Source organism: Salvelinus fontinalis, chromosome 9 (assembly GCF_029448725.1).
Source record: "Salvelinus fontinalis isolate EN_2023a chromosome 9, ASM2944872v1, whole genome shotgun sequence".
Classification (NCBI taxonomy): Eukaryota; Metazoa; Chordata; class Actinopteri; order Salmoniformes; family Salmonidae; genus Salvelinus; species Salvelinus fontinalis.
This window is the reverse complement of record NC_074673.1, coordinates 18,712,271-18,732,806: the sequence shown is the minus strand read 5'-3', so window position 1 is coordinate 18,732,806 and position 20,536 is coordinate 18,712,271. Positions and strand designations below refer to the sequence as shown.

The 20,536-nt window shown below is 45.6% G+C and overlaps 2 protein-coding genes across 3 annotated transcripts in view; both read left to right on the top strand.

Moving 5' to 3' along the window:
- Positions 1 to 1,010: 1,010 nt before the first annotated feature.
- On the top strand, positions 1,011 to 6,494 carry LOC129862207 (zona pellucida sperm-binding protein 4-like). The gene is made up of 8 exons (XM_055933632.1): positions 1,011 to 1,708; positions 1,964 to 2,151; positions 2,418 to 2,515; positions 2,942 to 3,102; positions 3,440 to 3,632; positions 5,451 to 5,604; positions 5,961 to 6,033; positions 6,334 to 6,494. The coding sequence occupies exons 1-8, from the start codon at positions 1,051 to 1,053 to the stop codon at positions 6,429 to 6,431; spliced, it is 1,623 nt and encodes a 540-aa protein (XP_055789607.1). The 5' UTR covers positions 1,011 to 1,050; the 3' UTR covers positions 6,432 to 6,494.
- A 3,078-nt stretch (positions 6,495 to 9,572) lies between these two features.
- The window catches only part of fbxl13 (F-box and leucine-rich repeat protein 13), a 54,365-nt gene continuing 43,401 nt past the window's right edge, over positions 9,573 to 20,536 (top strand). For both annotated transcript variants that reach the window (XM_055933631.1, XM_055933630.1), the window contains exons 1-4: positions 9,573 to 9,843; positions 10,035 to 10,141; positions 10,757 to 10,850; positions 11,119 to 11,186. In XM_055933631.1, coding sequence (XP_055789606.1) covers positions 9,769 to 9,843; positions 10,035 to 10,141; positions 10,757 to 10,850; positions 11,119 to 11,186 — 344 coding nt within the window. In that variant the 5' untranslated portion in view covers positions 9,573 to 9,768. The remainder of the gene's footprint in view (positions 9,844 to 10,034; positions 10,142 to 10,756; positions 10,851 to 11,118; positions 11,187 to 20,536) is intronic.

The window sequence follows — 20,536 nt, the reverse complement described above, 5'->3', positions numbered from 1 at the left end:
TTTACAGATGACCAAATGAAGCTTTAAAAGAGAAGAACACCCTCCCTACATCAAACATGGGGAGGTTTGATAATGCTGTGGGGATGTTTTGCTGCCTCTGGTACTGAGGACCTTGAACATGTGAAAGACATCATGAAATTAGTAGATTATCAATGTGTTTTTGGTAAACAAGTGGGTGTCTGAAGGTTGTGGGTCTTTCATCAGGACAAAAACGCAAACACACATCAATAAACAACAGGAATGGTTAAAAAATGAACACTGGACTGTTCTGGAGTGGCCAGCGATGAGTCCAGATCAGAATCCCATCAAAAACCTATGGCGAGATATTTTTCACCTATAACTCCAGTACCTGCAAAGAAATACCTGGATGTTCATATGTTCTTCAGCTTTTGTGTGTGAGATATGAAAACAGTAGTTAGTGGAAGGCACCACTCAGACATTGAAGAATTGGAGTAGTTTGAAGAGTGGCTGGAGAGTGGGACAAATTGACATTAGAAAGGTGCAGCAAGCTCATTGATGGCTACAAGAAGCATTTTCTGGTGGTTCTGCAATGCTGACAATCCAATAACAACGTGTCTAGACTGAAGTTTTTTTTAAATGTCAACTTATTTTCGAAGAAATAGGGAATTATTTAAGAAAAGTGAAAGGGTGGAAATATATTGATCTATATTAGAAATAGAATACAATAGATACATTTGTGTCTATTATTATTATTTATAAAATGTTTACTTCTTGAGTGTAGTTCTGCACACCGTGTGTACCTGCAAAATAAACATTTGTTAACAAATACAATGTTACGGTCACAAAGACCTTCAACTCTGGTCAAAGGCATGTCAGAGATCTTTGTGACATGAACATTGCGTTTGTCAATAAATGTTTGGGACTTCAGAGTGTGGAAAGCCTTGATTCCTCGGGACTGGATGTGAATGATTGATCAGCCAAGGAGGTGGGGTTTTTCAACAGTTCAACACACCCCACCATGTATAAAAGCAGCAACAAGTGGCACAGTGAGCCTTATGAGTTCCTCGGATTGTCTCTTGTTCTGAATCCATGGCGATGCAGTGGAGTGTTGTTTGTCTCGTAGCAGTGGCCATGCTTGGCTGTCTGTGTGATGCTCAATTGAAGTGGCCTGCCCAACCCCTTCCCCAGAAGCCTGCCCAACCACTTCCTCAGAAGCCTGCCCAACCTCTTCCTCAGTGGCCTGTCCAACCCCTTCCTCCGAGGCCTGCTGAGCCCCTTCCTCAGTGGCCTTCCCAACCCTTTCCTCAGAGGCCTGCCGAACCCCTTCCTCAGAGGCCTGCCCAACCCCTTCCTCAGAGGCCTGCCCAACCCCTTCCTCAGAGGCCTGCTCAACCCCTTCCTCAGAGGCCTGCCCAACCCCTTCCTCAGTGGCCTGCCCAACCCCTTCCTCAGAGACCTGCCCAACCCCTTCCTCAGAGGCCTGCCCAACCCCTTCCTCAGAGGCCTGCCCAACCCCTTCCTCAGAGGCCTGCCCAACCCAGTCCTCAGAGACCTGCTCAACCCTTTCTTCAGAAACCTGCCCAAAACATACCTCAACAGATACCCTACACCAAAGGCGACACAAAACAGACCTGTGAGGTTGTGGACAAGGACAAGGTGTTGTGTGGACTTTCTGGCATCACTGCTCCCCAATGCCAGGCCATCAGCTGCTGTTTTGATGGACGGATGTGCTTCTACGGGAAAACAGGTAGGTGTCAGACCATGCTCATTTTACTCTAGAACTCTCACTCTCAAGTTGTAACAGTGCGATTTTACTTACTAGTTTCTCTGAGGGGGCAAAACATTATCTTTCTCTTTACCAGAAAACTAGTACTTTCACTTACACTTACCCACTTAGATATGGCCATTTTGTATCCAACAATCAACATGCACCAAAATGCTCCAGTTTACTCAGCAATTAGGACTACTAACTTCATGTTTCTCCCATGCTCCTTGTCACCAGTGACTGTCCAGTGTACCAAGGATGGCCAGTTTGTGGTGGTGGTTGCCAGGGATGCCACTCTGCCCAACCTGGAGCTAGATTCTGTCAGCCTGCTAGGGGCAAACGGAGCCCACTGCACCCCTGTCGGCACTACATCTGCCTTTGCCATCTACCAGTTCAAAGTTACTGAATGTGGAACTGTGGTGACGGTACGTATGGCCAGGGTTTGGTTTCAGTACAATGAAACTGCATCTTAACCAGAGAGCTACTGTGTTGCTCTAGCACCTAATTCAGCTAATCGAGGTCCTAATAAACAGCTGATTAGAAGAATGGAGTTTGTTAAAACAGGGCCGAATTAAAAGCTTACTTACCCAGTAGCTCTTCTGGAGGAGCGTTGACTATCCCTTGGCTATATAATGAGTTAGAAAGTACTTCTTTCTACTTTTGCACAATGTGATGCATGGTCTGTCTGCAGGAGGAACCTGATACTATTGTCTATGAGAACAGGATGTCCTCTTCATATGTAGTGGAGATGGGACCCTTCGGCGACATTACCAGGGACAGCCACTATGAGTAGGTGATCTTTGCCTAAAATGGGGTGTCATGCCCAGTTAAATAAAGGTAAAAAAAATTAAAAAATAAACATTCATATATATATATATATATATATATATATATATATATATATATATATATATATATATATATATATATATATATATATACTGTGTTTTTAAGTTATTAACAATGTGTATGGCATTCATAATGTATAATAATTTGTTCTTCTCCCTATGCAACAACATTTCAACTGACTTACAATGGCTGGTATTTAGTCAGGACCATTATGAGATGATTATAAGCTTGAGGGTACATGCTCATAACCTCATTACTGCCTCATAACGTGTTATACCTGCAGGCTTTATTGGCAATCCCCCCCCAAAAAAAGTGCTGATATGTGATGTCTTTCTGATAGCTCTGAATATATTGCTTTCTTCTCAGCCTGCTCTTCCAGTGTCGGTATACTGGGACTTCGGTTGAGACACTGGTTATCGAGGTGAAAACGTATCCAAACCCCAACCCAGTGGTCACTGTTGATGCCATTCTCAACGTGGAGCTCCGACTGGCCAATGGACGTTGTCTCTCCAAGGGATGTGATGAAAGTAATTCCTAGTTTTGATATTGTTCCTGTGTATCTGATATGAGGTATATGGTCAGAGTTCATGTGAGTTTTTTCACCAGGTGTTCAGGTTTTCTGCATCACTTAATATTTTTGTATTGTTTAAAAAAACTTTTTTTTTTTAAACAAAAATATTAAGTATATATATAAGTACACATATATATATATATACTTTTAAAAAAGTATAAAAGGGAAAAAGCCTGATATGAACCTAATGATGATGAAGTAATGATCACCTATCCAAGTGCATGGTGGTTTAAGTGATTTACAGTATATTTTAAGGTGAACTCATCCACTACCAATGTGATTTTCCTCCACAGTGCAAGAAGCATATGCCTCTTACTACACGGTGGCAGACTACCCTATCACCAAGGTCCTCAGGGATCCCGTGTATGCTGAGGTTCGCATCCTGGGGATGACAGATCCCAATGTTGTCCTGGTACTGGAGCAGTGCTGGGCCACCACAAACCCCACAGGTGATAGGCCGCCCCGGTGGGACCTACTAGTTAATGGGTAACTAAATACTCTATACTTTTTAAACTTTGCGTTATATATACAGTGGGGCAAAAAAAGTATTTAGTCAGCCACCAATTGTGCAAGTTCTCCAACTTAAAAAGATGAGAGAGGCCTGTAATTTTCATCATAGGTACACTTCAACTATGACAGACTTTTTTTCTCCAGAAAATCACATTGTAGCATTTTTTATGAATTTATTTGCAAATTATGGTGGAAAATAAGTATTTGGTCACCTACAAACAAGCAAGATTTCTGGCTCTCACAGACCTGTAACTTCTTCTTTAAGAGGCTCCTCTGTCCTCCACTCGTTACCTGTATTAATGGCACCTGTTTGAACTTGTTATCAGTATAAAAGACACCTCTCCACAACCGCAAACAGTCACACTCCAAACTCCACTATGGCCAAGACCAAAGAGCTGTCAAAGGACACCAGAAACAAACTTGTAGACCTGCACCAGGCTGGGAAGACTGAATCTGCAATAGGTAAGCAGCTTGGTTGGAAGAAATCAACTGTGGGTGCAATTATTAGGAAATGGAAGACATACAAGACCACTGATAATCTCCCTCGATCTGGGGCTCCACACAAGATCTCACCCCGTGGGGTCAAACTGATCACAAGAACGGTGAGCAAAAATCCCAGAACCACACGGGGGGACCTAGTGAATGACCTGCAGAGAGCTGGGACCAAAGTAACAAAGCCTACCATCAGTAACACACTACGCCGCCAGGGACTCAAATCCTGCAGTGCCAGACGTGTCCCCCTGCTTAAGCCAGTACATGTCCAGGCCCTTCTGAAGTTTGCTAGAGAGCATTTGGATGATCCAGAAGAAGATTGGGAGAATGTCATATGGTCAGATGAAACCAAAATAGAACTTTTTGGTAAAAACTCAACTCGTCGTGTTTGGAGGACAAAGAATGCTGAGTTGCATCCAAAGAACACCATACCTACTGTGAAGCATGGGGGTGGAAACATCATGCTTTGGGGCTGTTTTTCTGCAAAGGGACCAGGATGACTGATCCGTGTAAAGGACAGAATGAATGGGGCCATGTATCGTGAGATTTTGAGTGAAAACCTCCTTCCATCAGCAAGGGCATTGAAGATGAAACGTGGCTGGGTCTTTCAGCATGACAATGATCCAAAACACACCGCCCGGCCATGAAGGAGTGGCTTCGTAAGAAGCATTTCAAGGTCCTGGAGTGGCCTAGCCAGTCTCCAGATCTCAACCCCATAGAAAATCTTTGGAGGGAGTTGAAAGTCCGGGTTGCCCAGAAACAGCCCCAAAACATCACTGCTCTAGAGGAGATCTGCATGGAGGAATGGGACAAAATACCAGCAACAGTGTGTGAAAACCTTGTGAAGACTTACAGAAAATGTTTGACCTCTGTCATTGCCAACAAAGGGTATATAACAAAGTATTGAGATAAACTTTTGTTATTGACCAAATACTTATTTTCCACCATAATTTGCAAATAAATTCATTAAAAATCCTACAATGTGATTTTCTGGAGTTTTTTTCTAATTTTGTCTGTCATAGTTGAAGTGTACCTATGATGAAAATTACAGGCCTCTCTCAACTTTTTAAGTGGGAGAACTTGCACAATTGGTGGCTGACTAAATACTTTTTTGCCCCACTGTATATATATGTTAAAAATTAAAAGCAAGTAATTTAAATAAACTTCTAAATCCAGCTATTCTTGTTGAAGTTTGTGAACAATATAGTTCTCTGATTAATCCATTTCCCCCCAGTTTCTGTCCTAGCTGGTCTCTGGTGCGCCTCACCATGACTCTCTCTCTGTGTGTTTATCTCCCCCCAGGTGTCCCTACCAGGATGACCGTTACCTGACCGTGCCCATCCCCTTGGACAGCTCCTATATCCCTCCAGGAGAATTCTTCTCCCACTACAAGCGCTTCGTCTTCAAGATGTTCACCTTTGTGGATCCGACATCTATGGTCCCCCTGCAGGAGAACGTAATGAATGCAGTTCAATCCCAAATCACATCAGAACCCATAGAGACACTTGTGTAGATCTGAGAGCGTTGCATAGATGTAAAGATGAGATTCCACCTAACAAGATAAGATTCCACCTAACATCCCATAGAGCAATGTGTAGCTATTACCATATTGCTTGAACATGTACCTATTTTATACATATTGTAGAGTGCTTCCTCATACACCTATAGTGCTTTAAACATAAATAAAAACATCACAATCAGTTGAAGGAATACCTAATATAGATATAGACATAACCATGGTACAAATCAATGTAGACAAGGCTCTGTTGACCAGCTCCAGAGATGTAGCTGATTTAATTTCTGTCTCACCAGGTGTACATCCACTGTAGTGCAACAGTGTGCCACGCTCTAGCAGGCTCCTGTGAACACAGGTGCAACAGGCAAAGTGAGTGGTGTGCTTAGGACCAGGCTGTCATGTTTACTATGTGCAACAGTTTGGAGTGTGTTTTTATTGGCACAGGGGGTTGGTGGCACCTTAATTGGGGAGGATGGGCTCGTGGTAATGGCTGGAGCAGAATTAGTGGAATGGTATCAAACACATGGTTTCTATGCATTTGATGTCATTCCGTTTGCTCCGTTCCAGCCATTATTATGTCCTACGCTCAGCAGCCTCCACTGGTGAGTGGTTTATTTGAATCTTTAGTTTGAAGTCTTTGTCTGTGGTCTGACTATCTTTTCTCTTCAGGGAGAGATCTTTCTGCTCAAGGCCAAAAGAAGACTAAAGCAGAGGTTGTGGTTTCCAGTCAACAAGTCATCATGATTGACCCACGTCTTTATGTTTAAATCAAATGTGTTATATGATCCTCATTTATATGGTCTGACGTGACAATAAAATATGAGACATCTCATTGCTTTTTTTGTGGAAAGAGTTATGAAAAGGTTAAGTTACAAAACTTTTGCTGTGTGTTGGGGACTTTGTGGTCAGGGAAAATCCTTCAAACCTTTTCCCCTCACTTGGTCAGAGAAACCAAGGCAGGGCCCTGATAATATGCTGGCTTTGAACCACTTCCCAGCTTCAACGCTAGAGGGTTTAGTCACCCAGGCAGGGATATTGCACCGTGTATTTTACTGGGAACACTCAATGCTGGAAAACCTCAACTTTTCCTTCACTGGAAACACTCAATGCTGGAGAACCTCAACTTTTCCTTTATGGCATGCTAAAATAATGAGGCACGGAGACAGTCACCTTTAAATAAACAAAACATATTTATTAATATATAAAGAAAACAAAAACAAATCTGTTAATTGTAAAGGCCAAAACAAGACAAACAATTTCATAATCAAAATAAATATTTCCTGAATAACTGTACTGTAGTAAATACGCTTTATACAAGGGGGTGATACTGTTGGTATCAATACTACATGACCATAAGTATGTGGACACATGCTTGTCTCATTCCAAAATCATAGGCATTAATATGGTCCCCCCTTTACTGCTATAACAGCCTCCACTCTTCTAGGAAGGTTTCCAGTAGATGTTGGAACATTGCTGCAGGGACTTCCATTCAGCCACAAGAGCATTAGTAAGGTCGACATTGATGTTGGGCGATTAGGCCTGGCTCGGAGTCTGCGTTCCAATTCATCCCAAAGGTGTTCGATATGGTTGAGGTCAAGGCTCTGTGCAGGCCAGTCAAGGGCTTCCATTCCAATCTTGACAAACCATTTCTGTATGGACATCGCTTTGTGCACGGGGGCATTGTCATGCTGAAACAGGAAAGGGCCTTCCCCTAACTGTTGCCACAAAGTTGGAAGCACAGAATTGTCTAGAATGTCATTGTGTGCTGTAGTGTTAAGATTTCCCTTCACTGGAACTAAGGGACCTAGCACGAACCATGAAAAACAGCCCCAGACCATTATTCCTCCTCCACCAAACTTTACAGATGGCACTATGCATTGGGGCAGGTAGCATTCTCCTGGCATCCGCCAAACCCAGATTTGTCCATTGGACTGCCAGATGGTGAAGTGTGATTTATCACTCCAGAGAACACGTTTCCACTGCTCCAGAGATCAATGGCGGTGAGCTTGACACTACTCCAGCTGACGCTTGGCATTGCGCATGGTGATCTTAGGCTTGTGTTCGGCTGCTGGATCATGGAAACCCATTTCATGAAGCTCCCGACGAACAGTTCTTGTGCTGACGTTGCTTCCAGAGGCAGTTTGGAACTCGGTAGTAAGTGTTGCTACCGAGAACAGACATCCTATGCGCTTCAGCACTCGACAGTCCCGTTCAGTGAGCTTTTGTGGCCTACCACTTCATGGCTGAGCCATGTTGCTCCTAGACGTTTCCACTTCACAATAACAGCACTTACAATTGACCGGAGCAGCTCTAGCAGGGGAGAAATTAGACAAACACTTGTTGAAAAAGTGGCATCATATGACAGTGCCATGTTGAAAGTCACTGAGCTCTTCAGTAAGGCCATTCTACTGCACATGTTTGTGTATGGAGATTGGATGGCCGTGTACTCAATTTTATACACCTGTCAGCAACGGGTTTGGCTGAAATAGTCGAATCCACTAATTTGAAGGCGTGTCCACATACTTTTGTATATATAGTGTGTCACACAGACCGATTTTGGCAGGCAGCTGCTATTTGAAACAATTCCAGCGAGGGCTAGCTTGTGTATGTATGCGTGTGTGTTTTGTGAAGCTATACTTAGTCATGGCAACACAATTAGTTTACCACGGCATACATAGTTCAGCGTATTGCTCAAATAGGCTTACTATAAGTATTTATTAAAGTCAAATATGCCGAGGAGCACAAAAAAAGGCAATAATATTCAAGACAAATATGCTGCAGACCGGAAAGCATTCCTCCACACGCCAGCGTCTTTGAGAAAGGCTGGTATAGGCTATGGATCATGTTATTGAGACCACACTACGCGCACTTGATATTGAGCGCCCAGCAGAGAATCAGGGATGAGCGGCATCATCAGGCACACATAAGATATTATAATAAGCAACTAACTAAACCATGAGCAATACATGACATTTAATTGATTACAAATTACATGACAATTAATATTTTCTAAATACTAAACTCTTCCCCTACTGAAATTTAAAAAGCATGACCCTCCCATTTTCCTCCTGGTAACCATTCAGAAAAACGTAGCTATAGGTTGTTGTAACATTGAAACATTTAAACTTAAAACATGTTTTTGCACTTGATGGATCACCGGTGGGTTGAATGCAGCATTGCTGTATGGTGCACTCAAAATGTATTGTAGTTGAGTAGCCAGCCTAGGCTACTTCTCAACTGTTGCTGTAATCGGCCTACATGTTTCTCCTTTGCATGGCGCTTTGTTGCAGGTTTTTTTGTAAGCAGGATAAAGTAAAGCAGAACAATTGAAGCTGAATTCACAGATGTGAGCGTAGATGACTCAACTGTTGACTCGCGTATGCGTCCTATTCGGCCCGCAGGACTTTTGTTTGACACAGGACTTGTGTTTGACACATACGCTTGCCTTTTAGCCACGTTATGACTGACTTGTGATCATTGCCCTTGCTAGTTTGATTGTATTGACATTCCCAACATTAGTTACAGTAGTCCGTTTTTGTTCATAATATTGAGTTATTGTAAGAAACTGCATCCCGAATGGGTGGAGGCAGAAAACAACGTACCAGGCAAGTTGTGATTTACAACCTGGTGGCAATATTTTTAGACTACCAAAATATGAATTATGCATTGAACCGCATCCATCTATTCTAACAACAATGCCTTACAGTATGTCATGGAATTTTGAGTCAAATAGAACCTATTTTGAAAACATTTAAAAAAGTTGTTTTTGTAGCATAACTAGGAATGTCACATTTTTGACTGATATTATGACTGTCTGTTTGTTTCATATTTGCATATCTGTCAATTCCACTTTAACCGTTTTAAATGTCAATTTCTGTAGGGTACGTCAGAGTTCGGACATCGCAAGGACCCAGATTAGATTTTTCCGTACACCCCCCACAACATGGAATTTTGGTTACTAGGTAACGGTAAACTGTACATGGATGTGTCCAATCAGAGAACAGAACTGGGCCTGCTTGCAAACTTCTGTGTTGACAAATATTTTGAAAATTTTCTATTTAGCTAGTTAACGTTATATTACCTACTTTGGGATGGAGTTTTGATATGGCTTCTTTACTAAATGCTGACCCGGCGTTGAGGGAATATATACTGAAGCATTCCTTGCCCCAGATATTTCAGGTGAGATTTTTACAATGTCACAAATTTTGCCATGCCAACTCTCGTGACCCTAACATAAAATAGCTAGCTAGCTACAGAAGCTAACGTTAGCGAGTTAAAGAGCCATATAGCAGTTGGTAGTTAAATTAATTAGCTAACGTTATATAGCTACATTTGATAATATGTACAATACTCGTGTTGTGTTTCAACAGGCATTATTAACAGGTTTATGTGTGTCGTGTCCTGAAAGTCCATTACATTTTCTGGAAAGGAAGATTGTGTCTATTCAGGAAAACCGGGACACTGCTGAGATTGATTGGTGAGTAACCTGTTACAGTATCCTTCTTCTGAATGGTCTATATAAAATGGTTGTGATCTATAAATAAAAACTTCTCAAAACTTCCACTTTATGAAAAGCTGTGTAGGGAGTAAGTCACTGCACATGTGCATTTTCTTATTTTCAAGAATGAAATATTCCTGCACAACCGGAACTGGCCACCCCTCAGAGTCTGGTTCCTCTCTAGGTTTCTTCCTAGGTTCCTGCCTTTCTAGGGAGTTTTTCCTAGCCACCGTGCTTCTACATCTGCATTGCTTGCTTTTTGGGGTTTCAGGCTGGGTTTCTATATTATCATTTTGCGACATCTGCTGATGTAAAAAGGGCTTTATAAATACAATTGATTGATGGATTGATAAAGGTTCAATTTGGGTACCCACTTGCTTTACTTATCAACACTCCTGAACACTGCAGTGCATGGCCCACACCACAATGATTGCAGTTTGGTCTGAGTATAATGACAGTGATAGTTTCATTGCCATGTTTGAAATGCAAGAGGGATTAGAATTTTGTATCATAGCTAAACTCAAAACTTTATGATACCAGGTTGATAAAAGCTGCAGTGAATTGCAGAAAATTTTAACAAAGCACTGTCTCTAGGCATACATGTGTTGATGATCCAGAACAAGTTGCCGTGACCTCACTGGCAGGAAGCATGGTGCATGACATCTTTGGGAAACGAGATGATACACTGGTAAATTTAGAAATAATAGCACTTTTCGTTGAACAAGTCATAGGTATTTGGACAAATTCACATATACTGTATTAAAGTAGTCAGAAGTTTAGAATTTGGTCCCATATTCCTTGCACTCAATGACTACATCAAGCTTGTGGCTTTACAAAGTTGTTGGATGCATTTGCAGTTTGTTTTTGTTGGTAAGGTTTAGTGGTTTCCTACATACATGCTGTACATGTACATTTTGAAAATGATCTCACCTTTACATCTTTCCTTCCCTCAACAGTTTCTCTCCCATTTGTTTGAGAAGGCCTACTCCTGTTACAGAATAAGTTTAACAAATATGTGCTTCAAGTAAGTAACCCCTGTTATCTAAAGCTCACTTATTGAATACATAAATGGTGTCCCATTTTGAGAACCATGTTTAGTTGGGATACCGAGAGGATGGATGGACGAGGGGGGTTGAGTCTTGGAGCACTCTGGTAGCCACCACTGTTAGAAGACAAAGCTGTCCATCCTGTCTGGAGGAAGAACTGGAAGGGAAAGGCCTTTGTACTGTAGGGGCATAGCCAGTTTGAGACAGTTTGAACGGCTGCTTGACATTAGGGATTTGTTCACTCTGGACATCAAAACTGTTATAAGCACCACCATCATTTCCAAAGGTTGAGCCAGAATTACAAAGACTTCCATACCTCTTTGAAACAGATTCTCCTGCAGGGACATTGTTAGAATGATACAAGGGAACAGAATTAGGGCCTTTACTGGCATAACCACTGGGAGAGGCTGGACCTTGGGTAGAGATTATAGGATCAGGGACAGTGTCCTTGCAATTGGGCTTTGGAGAGGCTCATGTGGCTGTAGGCTGGCTCTCTCAAACTCTGGGTTGAACTGCAGCCATTATGGGCAAGCCCTTTCTCAATAGGGACATGGATAGTTTGGGATATTTGCCTTGGCAGCTGAATATGGGGGACATGTTCATTCTACACACTGTCCAAGGTTTTTTGGAAAGGTCTACCTGGCTTAAAAAAGGTGTTCCTCAGACTTAAAAAATTGTTTTAAATCATGAATGGTTGCGAAACTGAAATCCTTGACAATGTTACTAAGTGCTTGCCTATCATGTAAAGGGTTGTAGGGAGTTTGGACATCATTACCAGTGCTAGCATGTTCAGGCTCTAGAACAAAGGGGCTGGAGAGAGCTGGGATGAACTCATTGGGCTCATGCCGTGCGGAGATTCTGATCTGGGCAGAGCCCGAATGGCTAGAAACATGATCCCCATAAACACTGGAGTGACTGGGGTAGTTGACCTGCTCCACAGTTTCTCTTGACTCATACTTGCTTGTGACAGTTCCACCCTTGGGCATTGGCCTTGGTTCAGTTGGAGTGGAGACAAGTTGTGTGAACTGCCCAGGTTCCTGGGATTGGGGGACAGGTTCTCTATGCACAGAGACACAGCTGGGGGATGATTTCCCTCCACTGGACTGGTAGCTGGTGTCTGCAGAGCCAGAGTCTGGACCAGGCCCTGAGAAGCCTCTAGATTTCAAGAGGCCTGAGGCATCTCTAATTTTCTATTTTATTTATTTAACCTTTATTTAACTAGGCAAGTCAGTCAAGAACAAAAGGGGCGGGGGCTATAGTACAAAACAAACATCACAGCAAGAGAGACAACACAACACTACATACAGAGAGATCTAAGACAACAACATAGCAAGGCAGCAACACATGACAACACAGTATGGTAGCAACACAACATGACAACAACATGATAGCAACACAACATGGCAGCAGCACAACATGGTAGCAGCACAAAACATGGTACAAACATTATTGGGCACAGAGAACAGCACAAAGGGCAAGAAGGTAGAGACAACAATACATCACACAAAGCAGCCACAACTGTAATTAAGAGTGTCCATGATTGAGTCTTTGAATGAAGAGATTAAAATAAAACTCCAGTTTGAGTGTTTGTTGCAGCTCGTTCCAGTCGCTAGCTGCAGCGAACTGAAAAGACGAGCGAACCAGGGATGTGTGTGCTTTGGGGACCTTTAACAGATTGTGACTCGCAGAACGGGTGTTGTATGTGATGAGGGCTGCAGTAGATATCTCAGATAGGGGGGAGTTAGGCCTTAGAGCATCAACCAGTGGGTCTTGTGATGGGTATACAGAGATGACCAGTTTACAGAGGAGTATAGAGTGCAGTGATGTGTCCTATAAGGAGCATTGGCGGCAAATCTGATGGCCGAATGGTAAAGAACATCTAGCCCCTCGAGAGCACCCTTACCTGCCGATCTATAAATTACATCTCCGTAATCTAGCATGGGTAGGATGGTCATCTAAATCAGGGTTAGTTTGGCAGCTGGGGTGAAAGAAGAGCGATTGCGATAGAGGAAACCCAAGTCTAGATTTAACTTTAGCCTGCAGCTTTGATATGTGCTGAGAAAACCACAGTGTACCATCTAGCCATACTCCCAAGTACTTATATGAGGTGACTACCTCAAGCTCTAAACCCTCAGAGGTAGTAATCACACCTGTGGGGAGAGGGGCATTCTTCTTACCAAACCACAATACCTTTGTTTTGGAGGTGTTCAGAACAAGGTTAAGGGCAGAGAAAGCTTGTTGGACACTAAGAAAGCTTTGTTGTAGAGCGTTTAATGGGGAGGGGCCAGCTGATTATAAGACTGTATCATCTGCATTTACATGGATGAGAGAGCTTCCTACCTCCTGAGCTATGTTGTTTATGTAAATTGAGAAGAGCGTGGGGCCTAGTATCGAGCCTTAGGGTAATCCCTTGGTGACAGGCAGTGGCTGAGAAAGCAGATGTTCTGACGTTATACACTGCACATAAGGTGCTCCGTAGTGTAAGGGCTGTTGTCCTCCTCCTCCTCGGACGAGGAGAGGAGAGAAGGATCAGTGGACCAATACGCAGCATTAGGGAAATAAGCCATCTCTTTATTTGAAACGACGGCAACACGAAAACAAAATACTTACAAAATTACAAAACAAGAAAACGACGTAGACGAAAACCTGAACATGAACTTACATAACTAAACGAAAAACTCACGGACAGGAACAGACTACATCAAAACGAACGAACAGCCAAACAGTCCCGTATGGTACAGACATAGACGAAACAGGAGACAATCACCCACAAACAAACAGTGAGAACACCCTACCTAAATATGACTCTCAATTAGAGGAAAACGCAAAACACCTGCCTCTAATTAAGAGCCATACCAGGCAACCCAAAACCAACATAGAAACAGAAAACATAGACTGCCCACCCAAAACTCACGCCCTGACCATATACACATACAAAAACAACAGAAAACAGGTCAGGAACATTACACGTAGACCTCCGTAGATGTGTACTGAATGGATATCCACGCAGAACAGGGTTTCCTAAGGACATACACAGGGTGTAAGGTTAAGTCTAATATTATCAGGGTCGTTATGCTATTCAGGTCAATATGCAAGACATGCTTATTACCAAACGGGACAGAATTCTCACCTTTTTTAGCAGGTAAAAAGTTAGCGCTGATCAATATGGGTGTGACACATAGAGAGATAGACACATAGGACACAGCATTGTATCTGTCTCATAATGGTCTCTGTGAGAGCATGGACAGCACCATTGAGGCCATCTCCATTTTGAAGTAGAATTTTTTTTACATTTTACTATACTTCTATGAGTTGAAAACAAACTGAAACTGAAAGTGTGTTGTTTGAACAGGTAAAAAGCCAAGGTTCGCGATTTACTACCACTTGCAGTTATGTACTATTTGGGAACAGCACAAAGGGCAAGAAGGTAGAGACAACAATACATCACACAAAGCAGCCACAACTGTATTGTGTAATATGATGCATTGATGTGCTATCCTGGATGAACTGCACTACCTGAGCCACTTGTGTGGGTTGTAGACTCCGTCTCATGCTACCACTAGAGTGAGAGCACCGCCAGCATTCAAAAGTGACCAAAACATCAGCCAGGAAGCATAGGAACTGAGAAGTGGTCTGTGGTCACCACCTGCAGAATCACTCCTGTTTTGGGGGGTGTCTTGCTAATTGCCTATAATTTCCACCTTTTGTCTATTCCATTTGCACAACAGCATGTAAAATTTATTGTCAATTAGTGTTGCTTCCTAAGTGGACAGTTTGATTTCACAGAAGTGTGATTGACTTGGAGTTACATTGTGTTGTTTAAGTGTTCCCTTTATTTTTTTGAGCAGTGTATTTCATTGGCTGATCCCTCCTGAAGTCCTGGGTGGTATTATGTGATCCGTCCTTAACCCTTAGGAAGCCCCACCCAGTTGACTACTTCAAAATGAGTGAAAGTGGGCTCTGACGCTCATCGAATGTTGCAGGGCTTGCAAACTATTACAGACTACAAAGGGAAGCACAGCCGCGAGCTGCCCAGTGACACGAGCCTACCAGACGAGCTAAATTACTTCGATGCTCGCTTCGAGACAAGTAACACTGAAGCATGCATCAGCTGTTCCGTATCACTGTGTGATCACGCTCTCCGTAGCCGATGTGAGTAAGACCTTTAAACAGGTCAACATTTACAAGGCCACAGGGCCAGACGGATTACCAGGACGTTTACTCCGAGCATGCGCTGACCAACTGGCAAGTGTCTTCACTGACATTTTCAACCTGTCTCTGACTGAGTCTGTAATACCAACATGTTTCAAGCAGACCACAACAGTCCCTGTGACTAAGAACACGAAGGTAACCTGCCTAAATGACTAGCACTCAAGTCTGTAGCCAACTAGCCATGAAGTGCTTTGAAAGGCTGGTCATGGCTCACATCAACACCACTATCCCCAAAACCATAGACCCACTCCAATTTGCATACCGCCCCAAAAGATCCACAGATGATGCAATCTCCATTGCACTCAACACTGCCCTTTCCCACCTGGACAAAAGCAACACCTATGTGAGAATGTTATTCATTGACTACAGCTCAGCGTTCAACACCATAGCGCCCTCAAAGCTAAGGACCCTGGGACTAAACACCACCCTCTGCGACTGGATCCTGGACTTCCTGATGGGCCGCCCCCAGGTGGTAAGGGTAGGTAACAACACATCTGCCTCGCTGATCCTCAACACGGGGGCCTCTCAGGGGTGCGTGCTCAGTCTCCTCCTGTACTTCCTGTTCACTCATAACTGCATGACCAGGCACGACTCCAACGCCATCATTAAGTTTGTCGATGACACAACAGTGGTAGGCCTGATCACCAACAACGATGAGACAGCCTATATGGGAGGAGGTCAGAGACCTGGCCATGTGGTGCCAGGATAATAACTTCACCTCAACATGATCAAGACAAAGGAGATGATTGTGGACTACAGGAAAAGGAGGACCCAGCATGCCCCCATTCTCATCGACGGGGCTGCAGTGGAGCAGGTTGGGAGCTTCAAGTTCCTTGGTGTCTACATCACCAACAAACTATCATGGTCCAAACACACTAAGACAGTCGTGAAGAGGGCCTGACAAAGCCTATTCCCCCTCAGGAGACTGAAAAGATTTGGCTTGGGACCTCAGATCCTCAAAAGGTTCCACAGCTGCACCATCGAGAGCATCCTGACTGGTTGCATCACTGCCTGGTATGGCAACTGCTCGGACTCCAACCGCAAGGCACTACAGAGGGTAGTGCGTACGGCCCAGTACATCACTGGGCCAAGCTGCCTGCCATCCAGGACCTCTAAACCAGGCGGTGTCAGAGGAAGGCCCTAAATATTGTCAAAGACTCCAGCCACCCTAGTCATAGACTTTTCTCTCTGCAACCGCATGGCAAGCGGTACCGGAGAACCAAGTCTAGGTCCAAGAGGATTCTAAACATCCTCTACCCCCAAGCCATAAGACTCCTGAACAGCTAATCAAATGGCTACCCAGACTATTTGCATTGCCCCCCCCCCCCCCCCCCCACACTGCTGCTACTCTCTGTTATTATCTATGTATAGCCACTTTGAGTACTCTACCTACATGTACATAATTACCCCAATTACCTCGACAACGGTGCCCCCGCACATTGACTCTGTACCGGTTCCCCCTGTATATAGCCCTCCTATTGTTATTTACTGCTGCTTTTTAATTATTTGTTATTCTTATCTCTTACTTTTTTTGTAAGTAAGCATTTTACTGTTGCATTCGGCATGTGACAAATGAAATTTGATTTGATTTGTGTCACGATCGTCGTAATAACACTCGGACCAAAGTGCAGCGGGAAATCGGTTCGACATATTTTATTTGAAGTGAAAAAAATAAAGAGTAAACAACACGTGAAGCTATGGAGTGCACACAGGTGTCGTGTCTTTGGCTATGCCGGATTAATTGATATGACATACTATTCTATAAAATCCTTTCTCCGTAAATAATATTACCTGATTGAGCACCATGGGGCACCACGGAATAATATTTATAGAGCTGTTATCTTCCGAATAAACTCTTAAAGACCTAGTAATATTTTACATCAATAGCAGTCAATATTAATCGTCACCTTATTTCAGTCTCATCTGAAAGTTGTAAATTCTTGGTTATCTTCACGAACCCTGGCTAACAAGTTGAATCAGCAATACAAAATTGGGTTTAATTATTTATTTACTAAATACCTGTCACACCCTGGCGTTAGTTATCTTTGTTTTCTTTATTATTTTAGTTAGGTCAGGATGTGACATGGGGGATGTATGTGTTTTGTATTGTCTAGGGATTTTTGTATGTTTATGGGGCAGTGTTCAGTCTAGGTGTTTGTATGTCTATGGTTGCCTAGATTGGTTCTCAATTAGAGACAGCTGTCTATCGTTGTCTCTAATTGGGAGCCATATTTAGGCAGCCATGGTCATTAGGTAGTTTGTGGGTGATTGTCTATGTCTTTACGTTAGTTGCTTGTGTCTGCACTTTCGTTCTATAGCTTCACTGTCGTTTGTTGTTTTTGTATTAGTTTGTCAGTGTTCGTTTCGTGTTCGTCTTCGTTAAAAAAAAGAAGATGTATTGTTATCACGCTGCGCCTTGGTCCTCCTCTCTTCCAGAATACGACGATCGTGACAGAATCACCCACCAAAATTGGACCAAGCAGAGTGAAAGGAGGGAACAGCGCTTTGTGGAGAAATGGACCCGGGAAAAGGATGAGTGGAGAACAACCTGGGAAGAGATAGACAGGTGGGCGATCGATCCAGAGAAAGTGCCGGAGCCCGCCTGGGATTCGCTGGAGCAGTGCGAGGAGGGTTACAGGATAATGGAGTTGGAGAAAGGAGCACGACGGCGCGGTAGGAAGCCCTCGAGGAAACGCCAAAAGTTTCTTGGGGAGGGGCACATGGGGAGTGTGGCGAGTTCAGATAGGAGACCTGCGTCAACTTCCCGTGCTTACCGTGAGGAGCCGAAGAAGGAACCAGAGCCAGTCGGGCTGATATTGGAGGTGAGCAATGGGAATGATACAGAGACTGTAAAGGATTTAATGGGGAGTTTGGAGAAGAGTGAAATGAGGGAGCTGCTCTGTTGGTGCTTGAGGCACAACATCCACCCGACAGAGCGTGTGCGGGATGTGATGTTACCTGAGTCAGCTCTCCATACTCATCCTGAGGTGCGTGCTAACCGTCTGGGAATGAGAGTGCCAGTCCCACGAACCAGGCCTCCTGTGCGCCTCCCTAGTCCTGCACCTCCTGTAGCAGCCCCACGTACTAGCTCTCCTGTGGCAGCCCCTCGTACCAGTCCTCTGGTTCCGGTACCACGCACCAGGCCTATAGTGCACCTCGACAGTCCAATACGCCCTGTTCCTCTTCCCCGCACTAGCCTTGAGGTGGGTGTCCCCAGCCCGGTACCACCAGTTCCGGCACCACGTACCAGGCCTATAGTGCGCCTCGGCAGTCCAGTACGCCCTGTTCCTCTTCCCCGCACTCGCCCTGAGATGCGTGTCCTCGGCCCAGTACCACCAGTGCCAACACCACGCACCAAGCTTCCTGTGCGTCTCCAGAGTCCAGTACGTCCTGTTTTCTCTCCCAGCACTAGCCTTGAGGTGCGTGTCCCCAGCCCGGTACCACCAGTTCCGGCACCACTTACCAGGCCTATAGTGCGCCTCGGCAGTCCAGTACGCCCTGTTCCGCCTTCCCGCACTAGCCCTGAGATGCGTGTCCCCAGCCCGGTACCACCAGTTCCGGCACCACGCACCAGGCCTACTGTGCGCCTCAGCCGGCCAGAGTCTGCCATCTGCCCAGCGCCGTCTGCGCTGTCCGCCTGCCCAGCACCGTCTGAGCTACCCGTCTGCCCAGCGCCGCCTGCGCTACCCGTCTGCCCAGCGCTGTCAAAGCCACCTGTCTGTCCTGAGCCACTAGAGCCGTACGTCAGTCAGGAGCCGCTAGAGCCGTCCGTCAGTCAGGAGCCGCCAGTCAGCCAGGACCTGCCAGAGCCGCCAGTCAGCCAGGACCTGCCAGAGCCGCCAGTCAGCCAGGACCTGCCAGAGCCGCCAGTCAGCCAGGAGCTGCCAGTCAGCCAGGAGCTGCCAGAGCCGCCAGTCAGCCAGGAGCTGCCAGAGCCGCCAGTCAGCCAGGAGCTGCCAGAGCCGCCAGTCAGCCAGGACCGGCCAGAGTCGTCAGTCAGCCAGGACCGGCCAGAGTCGTCAGTCAGCCAGGACTGGCCAGAGTCGTCAGTCAGCCAGGACTGGCCAGAGTCGTCAGTCAGCCAGGACCTGCCAGAGTCGTCAGTCAGCCAGGACTTGCCAGAGTCGTCAGTCAGCCAGGACTTGCCAGAGTCGTCAGTCAGCCAGGACTTGCCAGAGTCGTCAGTCAGCCAGGACTTGCCAGAGTCGTCAGTCAGCCAGGAGCTGCCAGAGTCGTCAGTCAGCCAGGAGCTGCCAGAGTCGTCAGTCAGCCAGGAGCTGCCAGAGTCGTCAGTCAGCCAGGAGCTGCCAGAGCCGCCAGTCAGCCAGGAGCTGCCAGAGCCGCCATCCAGTCAGGAGCTGCCAGAGCTGCCCACCACTCATGAGCTGCCCGCCAGTCATGAGCTGCCCGCCAGTCATGAGCTGCCCGCCAGTCATGAGCTGCCTTCCAGTCATGAGCTGTCCTCCAGTCATGAGCTGTCCTCCAGTCATGAGCTGCCCTCCAGTCATGAGCTGCCCTCCAGTCCGGAGCTGCCCTCCAGTCCGGAGCTGCCCCTCAGTCCGGAGCTACCCCTCAGTCCGGAGCTGCCCCTCAGTCCCCTCAGTCCGGAGCTGCCCTTCAGTCCGGAGCTGCCCTTCAGTCCGGAGCTGCCCCTCAGTCCGGAGCTGCCCCTCAGTCCGGAGCTGCCCTTCAGTCCGGAGCTGCCCCTCAGTCCGGAGCTGCCCCTCAGTCCGGAGCTGCCCCTCAGTCCGGAGCTGCCCCTCAGTCCGGAGCTGCCCCTCAGTCCGGAGCTGCCCCTCAGTCCGGAGCTGCCCCTCCGTCCAGTGGCGCCCTCTAGGATAGTCTTCAGTCCGGGACTCGCTGTAAGGGTCCTCGCTCCAGAGGCGCCACCAAAGCGGGTATTGACTATGGTGGAGTGGGGTCCACGTCCTGCACCCGAGCCGCCGCCGTGAGAAGGCCCACCCGGACCCTCCCCTTCTGTGTCAGGTTTTGCGGCACCTTTCGGGGGGGGGGGTGGTACTGTCACACCCTTGCCTTAGTTATCTTTGTTTTCTTTATTATTTTAGTTAGGTCAGGGTGTGACATGGGGGATGTATGTGTTTTGTATTGTCTAAGG

What these genes read in the sequence shown, in the direction of transcription:
- LOC129862207 (XM_055933632.1), top strand. Translation starts at nt 1,051, where the DNA reads ATGGCGATGCAGTGGAGTGTTGTTTGTCTCGTAGCAGTGGCCATGCTT. An exon ending in GTGCTTCTACGGGAAAACAG is followed by an intron (nt 1,709 to 1,963) that starts GTAGGTGTCAGA and finishes CCTTGTCACCAG; the next exon opens with TGACTGTCCAGTGTACCAAG. An exon ending in TGGTCCCCCTGCAGGAGAAC is followed by an intron (nt 5,605 to 5,960) that starts GTAATGAATGCA and finishes CTGTCTCACCAG; the next exon opens with GTGTACATCCACTGTAGTGC.